This window comes from Lissotriton helveticus, chromosome 1_1 (assembly GCF_964261635.1).
Source record: "Lissotriton helveticus chromosome 1_1, aLisHel1.1, whole genome shotgun sequence".
Classification (NCBI taxonomy): domain Eukaryota; kingdom Metazoa; phylum Chordata; class Amphibia; order Caudata; family Salamandridae; genus Lissotriton; species Lissotriton helveticus.
Genome location: NC_136057.1, coordinates 1,408,113,940 through 1,408,126,956, shown reverse-complemented (window position 1 = coordinate 1,408,126,956; position 13,017 = coordinate 1,408,113,940). Strand labels below are relative to the sequence as shown.

The window sequence follows — 13,017 nt, the reverse complement described above, 5'->3', positions numbered from 1 at the left end:
TGCCTACAACTAAACACCAACAAAACAGAAGTACTCATCATGGGCCCAAACCCCGACGCCTGGAGCGACACCTGGTGGCCCACCGCCCTCGGAAACCCGCCAACCCCCACAGACCACGCACGCAACCTGGGAATCATCCTGGACTCAGAGCTCAAAATGGACCGCCAGATTAACTCTGTCTCATCTTCCTGCTTCCACACCCTCCGCCTCCTTCGTAAGACCTTCAAATGGATCCCCCTCGAACACCGAAAGACAGTCACTCACGCCCTGGTCACCAGCAGACTCGACTACGGCAACGCACTCTACGCCGGAATAAACAAAAACCTCATCCGCAAGCTACAGAACATCCAGAAAGCCGCCGCAAGACTGGTCCTCAACCTGCCAAAACTCCACTGGCTCCCCGTCGAGGCGAGAATCACCTTTAAGATGCTCACCCATGCACACAAGGCCCTCCACAGCACCGGACCAGCATACCTGAACAGCCGACTCAAATTCCACGCACCCCAAAGGACCCTACGATCAGCCCAGCTCTCCTACGCCGTGGTCCCCCGCACCAGAAAGACCAGATCGGGAGGCCGCTCCTTCTCCTTCCTCGCTGCCAAAGCATGGAACGCCCTTCCGCTCCACCTCAGACAGACAACATCGCTCCCCATCTTCGCAAGAAACCTCAAAACCTGGCTCTTCGACAGACCCCCTCCTTGATGGAATGGAACCTGCACCTCCCCACCCCTAGCGCCTTGAGACCCTTACGGGTGAGTAGTCGCGCTTTAACAAACCCCTGATTGATTGATTGATTGATTGATGGGTGCCACCTGACGGACTGTTTAGTGGCGCCACAAGCGGGGGAGTTGGGGGGGGGCAAATATGGAAGGCGGGGGGGAGGGTTGCATGGCAGGGGAGGAGGCTCAAGGGAGGGGGTACAGGGGAGGCATGGAAAGGAGGGGGCGGCTTTCGAATTGGTGGAGGGTTGCGGGTGCGTGGGTGGAGCACGGGGTGGTAAAAGGGGGAGGAGGGCAGGGGGGTCGCCTGTGAGTTAGAGTGTGTCCCGGTTTGCAGGGTTCAATAGAGTGGAGGAATGCTGGGGGGATCTCGTGGCGCACACAGGCAAAGACCGGGGCCCTGGGGTAAGAGCGGTCGGGCATCGCGAAAGGCGCAATGGTGGTCTGCCCCCGGGTGGGCCTCGCATTGGTTGGGGACAAATGTTTTCGGAAAAGAGTGACTGGAGGCAGGCGGCGCCATGCTGGATGGGGCATGGCAGCCCTAGTGCTTAGCGCAGCATAAATAGCGGCAGAGGGCGATTGCAGGAGGGGGGTGCGAAGTCTTGGAGGGGTACACATATTGTCCTCGCAAATTACTTCGACCGGGGAAGGGGGAGGAGGAGCCGGCGGAAGGCGGGCACACACAGAGCCCAGCAGCAGCGGCAGCCAGGGAAGCCCCGTCCTTTTCAGACTGGGGGGGCGTGTTTTTTAGGTTTGAGTGACTGAAGACGTCACAGATAGAAAGAACCTAAAAAACACGCCCCCGAATCGCGAAAAGACGGGGCTTAAAGGGAGTGACGCCTCTCTCCTCCAATGGCTGGCCTCCGTTTAGGAAGCCAGCCAATGGAGAAGAGGGGCGGGTTCAAGCCCCCTACTAAGAAACATTAAATCTCGGAGCTCTGCCCACACTGCTACGCAGTGCGACGCAGTCCTCGACCTAATAAAAAACAGTAGTCCAGGAGCAACTCTAGGCGAGTAAGGCGGTTCCAGTCTTGCTCTCCTGCAAGCCATACTCTGTAGTGGGTGTGGCTAACTAACATCACGAGCCAGAAAATACGATCACTTCATCATCTTCCACTCCAGGACTGCACAGGACACGAGGTGATCTACCTTTAAAACATAACACTTGCTAGAAAGAAGTACTTAAGATCTCAAGGATCTTTTATGTAGCTGACAGGATGCTTTTAGATTGGAAACTGCGGAATTAAAGCAAAGGAAAGTCAACAAAGATCTCTTGTAACTCACATCGTTCTGAAAACGAAGGACATTATTTTCCAAGTACACTTGAAGGTGTAAAGATGATTACATTTAATGCTGAATAATATACGGTCATATTTTCCAGTTGTTAAACATTTGGTCGCAGTTCAATGGTTTATCTTGCGCCAAAGAATAAAACACACTTACTAGTTAACATTTTCGGTGGGACAGTAGCCAGAGTTTGACGGTGGTTTGGTCGGCTTGTGGCTTGGTGACACGAACTGCCACACAAGCAGCAAGCAGTACTGCTGCATGTTCAGACTATGGCCCCTGTGCAAGTGTAGACAAGCATTACAGAATGGATGCCGAACATACAAGCCTTCCTAAGGCTGCCGAGGGGTGGGGGGGGGGCTTGTAGGTCTGTGCTTTAAAGAGCTAATGTAAAAGTGTGTCAAAGGGCACAAATAACTGAAATGGACTGACAGCGAGGGGCTGAGTGCACAGAGTAGTGCAGTGCAGGTAACACACACAGTATATGCCCCGCTACAAGTATACACCTGCACGGGTAATGGGATTCCTACTCCACCCCCAAACATCAACTATGCACTACAGAAGGATCAAACAGCTAAAAACTGCACACACAGAGCATACAGCAGTTGAGGTAATGCACATAATTCTGGAGAGCTGTGCTTCTCTTGCGCCTGGGATAACCCTTACCCTTTGCACCACTCACTGTCGCTTTGCCCCTCTGACAGGCCGATGAAGCTAGATTCACCCAGGTCTGCTGGGAGGAGGCTGAATGAGGCAATTTATATTGAATCCTGAAAGAACACCTCCCATGGACCAACCCTGTGACTTACGAACACAGATTCCACATATGGTTTTTGGTCGCTATCAAGGTGGCAGACCCAATGACCGGGATACAGTACTGGAAAATGTGGGATGAAAAACCGTGACACAAGTTACAAAGCAACTACCAAACAAAAAAAAAAAAAGAGGGCTAAGTTTATGCATGGGAGGGCACCCTCAAGTATTCGTAGAATATATCAGGTCTGAGAATCAGCGAGTAGCAAATGGACAAGAGAAATTCACAGGAAATGATAGCAAAAATTTATTAAGAATAGGAAAGCCATCTCCGAAAGATAGATTGTTTCGGCTCAATAAATAATGTCTTTAGCTCATGGGATTTCGCTGCGTGCAGGATGGGGTACACCGGGTGACCTTGATGCTTGTGGGAGCTAGGTGTCCAGGCGACATATGGGGCTGTCGTAGACCATCTGCAGGTTGACCTTGTGACCCACCAGCTCCCGGATGTTGTTGATGCCATATTTGATCATGGTCGGCCTGTAAGAATAGAGATCAGTCAGACAGGCAGAAGACTACCAAAGGAGAAACCTCTTCCTACAAGTGAGCAGAGACATATGATGTTATGGAGGCTGCTGCTCCCGGATGGCCTGTAGCATCCCAGCACTTGGGCATTGCTCCACAAATGCACCATAACCAAGGCTACTAGCATTCGTTTCCAGTCGTGTTCTAGAACCAACACTGTATACGCAACAGCACCTTGATCTTCCCACGCTTTCAATGCAGACACTCTTTTAATGAGGTTTCTTTCATTCCTAGTCTGAAGCATACGCTTGTTTCAGTACTGGGACTCCCCATCATCAATTAAACCCACAAGGAGCCACCTCTACAATCCTTGTTCTTATGAGAGATCTGCCACCAAAATAGCATTAAAACCCTTTATGGCATGAAGCCTGCAAAGGGTTTTGAAAACTACTGAGCACTTCAACATCCCCTATAAAGGTCTGAACTAGTCAGCCCCCTAAAGGGGGGACAGCAGATCGGCCTCTCCATGTATTTTATTTGCCCACAGGTTGGTGCCCCTAGGAGGTCGGCAGACGTGGTCAAGAATGATTCCTTAGAACCTTTCTCAAGCCTGCCAGTCTTCCAATGGCGATGGCATGTTGGCAAATTGACATTACAATGCATGTTTTTACCACGCATGGTAAGTATATCTAAGGTAAGTAATACATTTATATTCTTTTAATTTAATATTTTAATTTACTCCCAATCTACCTTTATCACCAACCACCCCTAAATGTAATATTTAAGTAGATCCTAAAACTACCTCCCTGTATGAATTGTATTGTAATATTTATATATATATATTTTTTTTTTTTTTTGGGAAGATCATGTTTCACAACACAAGAAACCAACCTGCCAGGGCAAAAATCCGGATCCCAAAGGAAACAATGGTAAAGGCATGCTTGGTAAAGAAAGACGTGTGGAAAAGGCGGTTTCTTCCATACGGGAGACTGGGCATCGTCCTGGTAAGCCTTTAGCGGAGAGTGGTGTGAAAATGAGGCTATTAGCAGGAAGGAGCATCATTCCAACTTACCTTTCTAGGGACAAACCCCATGCGATCACAGACACCCCCTCTGGTAGCCCCATGGGCAGCAGCATCTCTGGCCGGAAGACACCCGAATTGCCAACCTCCACCCACTTGCGAAGTCCTGCCAGGGAGAGAGGAAACACAACAGGTCAGAATATCTGGAGAATGAGAATATTTCCATTCGCAGTAAATAAACAGAAAAAAACCTTAAATGGCTAGTGTGGGTTGACGCACAGCTTAAATGTAAGAGTCTTCTGTATTACAGCATGTTCTACTTTCCAAAGACTTGCAAGGATCAATGTCTACATTGCACAGGGATGGGGCGTGGAACCGATGGTAGATTCTCAGAGTGAGGTCAGTCTGGTTTCTGCACACCTGAAATGCAATTCACTCTGTACAGTCATTCCAACAGGAGGTAACAAACTATGGCTTCTCTTCAGAACCATGACCTCAGATTGTCACATCCCACCTTGAAGATGCCTCAAGACAGTGACATTACTCCAGGAACCAGATATTTCAGACTAGTAACATTCGGGTCCCAGGTTCCATTTTTGTGGCATCAATCTCTTATTATCTCTAACCCAAAGTATACCACCACACCATGACTGTAATATCAGGCATGACATCATTTTAATAAGGTGAACTCACGCCTAGAATCAGACGTCAGGCATTGACAACATTCCAGGCCCTAGGCGTCAGTCGGTAGCATTAATCCTGGAACTGTGATTCAGACTCTCGCATCATTAACTGAAGGGACTGGACATCAGACTATGACATCACTTCTGGAACATGAATTCTGACTACAACATTACTTCAGGAATCTGAAAGGCTAAGGCTTCAAATCAGAAAAGGGACGTAAAACCCCAGAGAAGGGAGACCTCAGGATGTACAGTTGGAGGAAAACCAACTATTTAGAGAAAATTGTGTACAGTAACTACACAAAAGAAATAACATGCAACATAAAACAAGAGTAAAGAAATAGCTTTGTAAACCTAAACGAAGACCTGCTCCGATTCTGAATACCAAATTCAGAAACTAAAATGGAGTATGATATATTCACAAAATATACTCTCAATAAACACTATGTTTGCGATTGAAAGACGGTAGAAGTTAGATTTTAAGAATTTCGGAGATGGGTTCACAGGTCGGCGGTCTTAGTTGAACAAAAAAAAAAGTCGTCCCTGATTGACATTGGACAGCTGCAGGAAAATAGACCCAGCCTCAACGCAGACTGCCCGAGAAAAAAATCAAATGTTTCTTCCTTATTTTTGGGTTATGTGGCAGAGCGATTCCTAAATTCTCCTACTTCAGAAGGAAGCTGAACACTCACCTATTCAGAAATTTACAGTCTCTGCTCCTCTCTAATCCCATAATGACTATCCCCCACCCTGCCTTCTTTGTTTAGGTCTCGCAGACCTGTGTTGCAGCGCGCATGCGCTGCTATCGTCTGCAAGACATATTGTGGGCGAGTATAGCTCAGAAGGGGGCTTGAAGCCCCGCACTTCATTTTCATTGGGTAGCGTCACCATTTATGGTTAACTGTGCCTTCCCATTGAAAATGAGGCTTCTGTGTTACCGCCCTTTCTCCTTTTGGGACGACCCATCCGGACTGGGTGTCCTGCTTCACAGCGGTCGTGAAGCAATTTCTTATCTCGGAGGCGTTTTATGTAAACCAGCCTCTGAGATCCAGTCCTGATGGGCCTCGCAAAAGGAGACAGGGTGCCGCGTGTTTATTTTTGCATCGCTCTTTCGCTTTCAAAAGTGAAAGCGCAATGCAAATATAAACAGCGCTATGGCGAGCGCTTGTCGGAGGGCTGGGTGTCTGCTGCCTCACGCTTGGCTGCTGGCCCAGGCCGGGTTGTGGTTACCAGCTACACCTCTTTGTCCTGAAGTTCCTCTGGTCAGCCACACCACAGCTGGGGTGTCCCCACGCGCCCTGCTAATTGCTCTCAGATGGCGGAGGGCAAACCAGCTCTGTGCGCACGTGATTGTTGAAAATCTTTTAGCGCTACTCTGACCGCATTTGTCTTGCTTGCGAGACACTATTGGATGCATAAAAGGGCTTGGAACCTGCCCGTTGCTTACCACATGTTGATTTGCGTGGCACTCTTTACAGCCTCATAATTGGTCACGGCAGATCTAACATCACTTCCGTTCCTCTCTGTGGAGCAGGGACCAGGCACTGATTGATTCAACTTAATCAGTGCACGTTCGCTGCTCCCGATGGGATTGAGGTACTATTTTATTCTGTTTAACTTTTAGTGTCCAGCAAACAGAAGAAGTGAGACTGGTAAAAACGTGCCCAGCAGGACAAACAAAGTTGCAAAGATTTATTTTCTATAGTTACGTTTTTTAGGGCTCGGCTATAACGCGCTGAAAGCGCGTTCTCGCCGAGAACTATTGTCGGCGACTCAGCAGTCTGAGACGCCGAAGGGAGACAAGACCTGGCCGCGCGCAGCAATTTTCCATAGGATAACGTTGTGCGCGCGGCCAGGTCTTGTCTCCACGGCATTCCAGGGCTGACCGGATCGCGTCGCGCGCCTCTCTGGAATGCAGGGGAAGTCTGCAGAGAGGCGCGCGGCGGTGATAAACAGGCAGGCACTGAGAATATTTCAGAATACTTTCTCCTTACACAAATAAGTGGCAGCTGCATACGGTGCCCGTTGAAACATGCCCCAATACATGTGACAGCAGCAAAGCACGCTGCTTGTTAAAAGAAAAAAATCCTTTGCAATAATAGTACAATGATTAAAAAGCATGAACCAACAAAGTCGTTATCGCAGAAACACTGAAACAGGGAACTCCCACAAGATCAGGCACCTTTAGTTAAAATCTCAAAGCCTCTAAGGCGGCCCTAAAGTTACCAGCACTGAAGAAGAAGGTGTTGAGTCTGTTATTATGTAACTGCACCACAAGTGTCACTGATCACTTGAAACCTGAGCGCACAGCTGATGAATTTATCAATGATTCTTCCTCTCAAATTTAAAACAATATTATGACCAACTTCACGGTTCATTTCAATCTAGTAACATATACAAGAAAGTGATAACTGGAGGTGAACATGTACACTAATGCTTCAGCGTAAGCACCACTGCCATGCACACACAGACACCACCACTCCCATGCACACACGGACACCACCACTCCCATGCACACACGGACACCACCACTCCCATGCACACACGGACACCACCACTCCCATGCACACACGGACACCACCACTCCCATGCACACACGGACACCATCACTGCCATACACACACGGACACCACCACTGCCATGCGCACACACAGACACCACCACTGCCATGCACACACAGACACCACCACTGCCATACACACACGGACACCACCATTGCCATACACACACGGACACCACCACTGCCATGCACACACAGACACCACCACTGCCATACACACACGGACACCACACCACTGCCATGCACACACGGACACCACCACTGCCATGCACACACAGATACCACCACTCCCATGCACACACGGACACCACCACTGCCATGCACACACGGACACCATCACTGCCATACACACGGATACCACCACTGGCATACACACACGGATACCACCACTGCCATGCACACACAGACACCACCACTGCCGTACGCACACGGACACCACCACTGCCATGCACACACGGACACCACCACTGGAGTGCACACACGGACACCACCATTGCCATGCACACACGGACACCACCACTGCCATACACACACGGACACCACCACTGCCATGCACACACGGACACCACCACTGCCATGCACACACGGACACTACCACTCCCATGCACAGACACGGACACCACCCGTGCTTAATTTGTAAAAAAAAAAAGTGCCAGGGCTTTCCTATGTAAAAAATTAAGTGAAAGGGCACTCGTCAGGAGGCTATTGTAGTTAGCCATACACATTACGCGACTTTGAGCTATTGCATTGTAAATGACAATGACTTTTATTTATGTTTTGGTTTTTAAAACATAAATAAAAGACCTTGTCATTTACAATGTCAAGACCTTAAACTCGCGTTCATGTACAATGCTAATAGCTCTAACTTTTGCAATGCCGAGACCGTTGCATTGTAAATGCTTGTTTTATTTTGCCAAGTCTTCTTTTCTTACTTTTCACTAAAGTTTTCTTATGTTTTTGCTTGTGTACGCAGTTATCAAATATTATTGCAAATTGACAATGTTTCTTTATTATGTGTTTTTTCTGAAAAATGCTTTAACACATAATAGTTTAGTACACCTACAATCGGTCCCACTCTAATCCACGCCAATCCATCCCACATCACCCCACACCTATCCACCCCACTTAATCCAATCCACCCTAGACCAATCCAAACCACCCCACTCCACCACACTCCAATCCTCCCGCCCCACACACCAATCTGCCCCACTTCAATCCAAAACAATCTGCCCCACTTCAATCCAAAACAATCTGCCCCACTTCAATCCAAAACAATCTGCCCCACTTCAATCCAAAACAATCTGCCCCACTTCAATCCAAAACAATCTGCCCCACTTCAATCCAAAACAATCTGCCCCACTTCAATCCAAAACAATCTGCCCCACTTCAATCCAAAACAATCTGCCCCACTTCAATCCAAAACAATCTGCCCCACTCCAATCTCCGCATGCCAATCTGGCCCACTCCAATCCAAAACAATCTGACACACTCCAAAACAATCTGGCCTAATCCAACCCAAAACAGTCTGCCCACTCCAATCTCCGAAACTCCAATCTCCCCCACGCCAATCTGCCCCACTCCAATCCAAAACAATCAGCCCCACTCCAATCCAAAACAATCGGCCCACTCCAATCCAAAACAATCGGCCCACTCCAATCCAAAACAATCGGCCCACTCCAATCCAAAACAATCGGCCCACTCCAATCCAAAACAATCGGCCCACTCCAATCCAAAACAATCGGCCCACTCCAATCCAAAACAATCGGCCCACTCCAATCCAAAACAATCGGCCCACTCCAATCCAAAACAATCGGCCCACTCCAATCCAAAACAATCGGCCCACTCCAATCCAAAACAATCGGCCCACTCCAATCCAAAACAATCGGCCCACTCCAATCCAAAACAATCTGCCCCTCTCCAATCCAAAACCAGGTGCTCCAATCCAAAACCAGGTGCTCCAATCCAATCCGCGCCACTCCAATCCAAAACAATCGGCCCACTCCAATCCAAAACAATCGGCCCACTCCAATCCAAAACAATCGGCCCACTCCAATCCAAAACAATCGGCCCACTCCAATCCAAAACAATCGGCCCACTCCAATCCAAAACAATCGGCCCACTCCAATCCAAAACAATCTGACACACTCCAAAACAATCTGGCCTAATCCAACCCAAAACAGTCTGCCCACTCCAATCTCCGAAACTCCAATCTCCCCCACGCCAATCTGCCCCACTCCAATCCAAAACAATCGGCCCACTCCAATCCAAAACAATCGGCCCACTCCAATCCAAAACAATCTGCCCCTCTCCAATCCAAAACCAGGTGCTCCAATCCAATCCGCGCCACTCCAATCCAAAACAATCTGCCCCTCTCCAATCCAAAACCAGGTGCTCCAATCCAATCCGCGCCACTCCAATCCAAAACAATCGGCCCACTCCAATCCAAAACAATCGGCCCACTCCAATCCAAAACAATCGGCCCACTCCAATCCAAAACAATCGGCCCACTCCAATCCAAAACAATCGGCCCACTCCAATCCAAAACAATCGGCCCACTCCAATCCAAAACAATCGGCCCCTCTCCAATCCAAAACCAGGTGCTCCAATCCAATCCGCGCCACTCCAATCCAAAACAATCGGCCCACTCCAATCCAAAACAATCGGCCCATTCCAATCCAAAACAATCGGCCCACTCCAATCCAAAACAATCGGCCCACTCCAATCCAAAACAATCGGCCCACTCCAATCCAAAACAATCGGCCCACTCCAATCCAAAACAATCGGCCCACTCCAATCCAAAACAATCGGCCCACTCCAATCCAAAACAATCGGCCCACTCCAATCCAAAACAATCGGCCTACTCCAATCCAAAACAATCGGCCTACTCCAATCCAAAACAATCGGCCTACTCCAATCCAAAACAATCGGCCTACTCCAATCCAAAACAATCGGCCTACTCCAATCCAAAACAATCTGCCCCTCTCCAATCCAAAACCAGGTGCTCCAATCCAATCCGCGCCACTCCAATCCAAAACAATCTGCCCCACTCCTGTCTGCCCCACTCCTGTCTGCCCCACTCCTGTCTGCCCCACTCCTGTCTGCCCCACCCCACCCCAATTCAATCCAACTCACCCCAATCCAGTTCACCCCACCCCATCCAATTCACCATAATCCAAGCCACCCCACTCATTTAAATCCCCGACTGCAATTCAATCTACTCCACTCAAATCCACCCCACCCCAATCCAATTCACCACAACCCATTCCACCCCACCTCACTACATTCTACCCCACTCTAGTCCACCCCACACCACTCCACCCCATTCCTGTTCACTCTACTCCAATCCACCCCACCCCAATCCAGTCCTCCCTCCCCATTTTAATCCACCCCACTCCAGTCTAATCTACCACATTCAGTCCACCCCACTCCACTGCAGTTCACTCCACCCCACTTTACTCCAATCCCCCCCAACTCTGCTCCAATCCACCCGCCCCAGTTCAGACTACCCCAGTCAGACAAATCCCTCCAGCCCACCACACTCCAATCCACCCCAAACCAATCTAACAGAACCTGCTCCAGTCCACCTCACCCCATTTCAATCCATACCACTCCAATCCAATCCACCCAACTACCCAGTCCAACTCACTCCACTCACTCCAACTCGCTCTATCCCAATCCACCCCAATCTACTCCAATCCACTCACTACTTCAGTCCACCCAAGCCACTCCACCAGTTTCCACCTTACTCCAATACACGGCACTCCACTCTATGACTCTGCACTTGATGACATTGCACTCTACGACACTCTCTGACACTGAACGACTAAACTCTACTCCCCTCTACTCAACTGTATGACACTCTACTCCCCCTATTCCACTCTACAACTACTACTCTAAAAAATCCAGTCAATTACACTCTATTCCTATCACTTCACTCAAGGACACTCCATGCCACTAACTTTTAACCATACTGAAAAACAGCCACACCGGTGTACAACAACACGGCAACTTAACATTGCCAAAGCCAATATTTATTCTAGGCAAGACCGATTGGCTTTGCCAATGCTTGTTAAAGGTGATGTTGTTCTGAGCCTTTACCTAAAATATTTAGAATGAAAAGAGGCACAAAAAACATTGGATATTAACCTAGTGGTGAAACGCACAATACCTATGTGGTGGTGTGTCAAAGGTATTTTTAGCTGTCATTTGAATTATCACATACATATAAAGGAGTTTCATTCCACTTTTTCTAAGGAGTTACTATTATACTATTTAATGACGCTCAATTAATGGATCCTGGAAGAACGCTTGTATCTTGCATAGATTCAAACTGCTGATCTGCAGTTATACACCCAGGGTACAACTCACAAAACTATTATGCTATCAACTGTGAACAAACTGAGGCCTTTGCTTGCCTCCTCTCCAGGCTTTGTTGTCAACAGATTTACTATCCAATCCTAGGCCCCAATTATGATGATACATGATGATAAAGGCCCGGCAAGTATTTAGCCATGTTTGTTGAATGTTCTGAGTCCAAATCCACTTTACGGAGAGATCAGAAAGTAGATAGAAATTGTGCAAGGGGTTCCTATTGGCCTCGCATGTAAGGTGTAGCCATAGTATTGCAATGGTGCTCACTAACTCATTCTTTAATCCCAATCTTCAGACTTTGGTTTTGGTACATTGGCAAGATGGCAGCCATTTGGAGCTATCCTTTTCAAAGGTTTATCCTTGAGAAACTTAATTTGTAGTATTGCGAAAAGCATACATTACTGTTACCCAGTTTAAGGATACGTTAATCGTAGGCTGGACAGCCTGTTAAGTGAGTAATTCAATAGGTACACTTCTGAAATTCTTCATGAAAGATAAGAGGTCTGAACTTCCACGCCAACCTTATGTCAGCTAGCCTGCTCCAGGTTGCACACTGATTACAACAGACATTACGTTACCCCACCAAGCAGCCTTATAGATTAATATTCAAGGCTCTGTAACCCACTGCAGCAATATGGAAACATTTCTAATTAATTTGAATGGGATTTTAGCTTCTCAAGTGTTTTACTTTGATGTGTCCAATTAACATTGTATGGTATTGTAGCATTTGTTTAGTGATTACTACCCATATGTGAGGCGCTGAAGCACTTACCAACATAGATAGCAAGCTACAACATGTGTGTTGTTGGAAGGGTGTTGTGTTGTTTTGAGCTTATGTGTAATGTTTTTTATGTCCTGTGTGATGGGCGAGGTATAGCTTACTTTATGGGACGCAGTACCAGAGGGTGAGATGGGTGAGGGTATGTGAGAGGGAGACTCACAAACTGTAATTATAATAAGGAATTCCCAGCTTAGCCACAGTGATAGGGAATGATGTGTGCCTGTACCCCAAAATGGGTGATAATCATAGAAGGCCCAGTAATCCACATGGCGACATGTGCCTGGAAGCAAAGGCTTTCAATGAGTAAAAAGATGCCC

The 13,017-nt window shown here is 47.9% G+C and overlaps 1 protein-coding gene across 2 annotated transcripts in view; it reads right to left on the bottom strand.

Moving 5' to 3' along the window:
• Positions 1-3,053: 3,053 nt before the first annotated feature.
• FARSA (phenylalanyl-tRNA synthetase subunit alpha) overlaps positions 3,054-13,017 on the bottom strand; it is a 111,772-nt gene continuing 101,808 nt past the window's right edge. For both annotated transcript variants that reach the window (XM_078684775.1, XM_078684782.1), the window contains exons 12-13: positions 4,357-4,471; positions 3,054-3,299 (exon numbers count right to left, since the gene is read on the bottom strand). In XM_078684775.1, the coding sequence (XP_078540901.1) occupies positions 3,194-3,299; positions 4,357-4,471 (221 nt within the window). In that variant the 3' untranslated portion in view covers positions 3,054-3,193. The remainder of the gene's footprint in view (positions 3,300-4,356; positions 4,472-13,017) is intronic.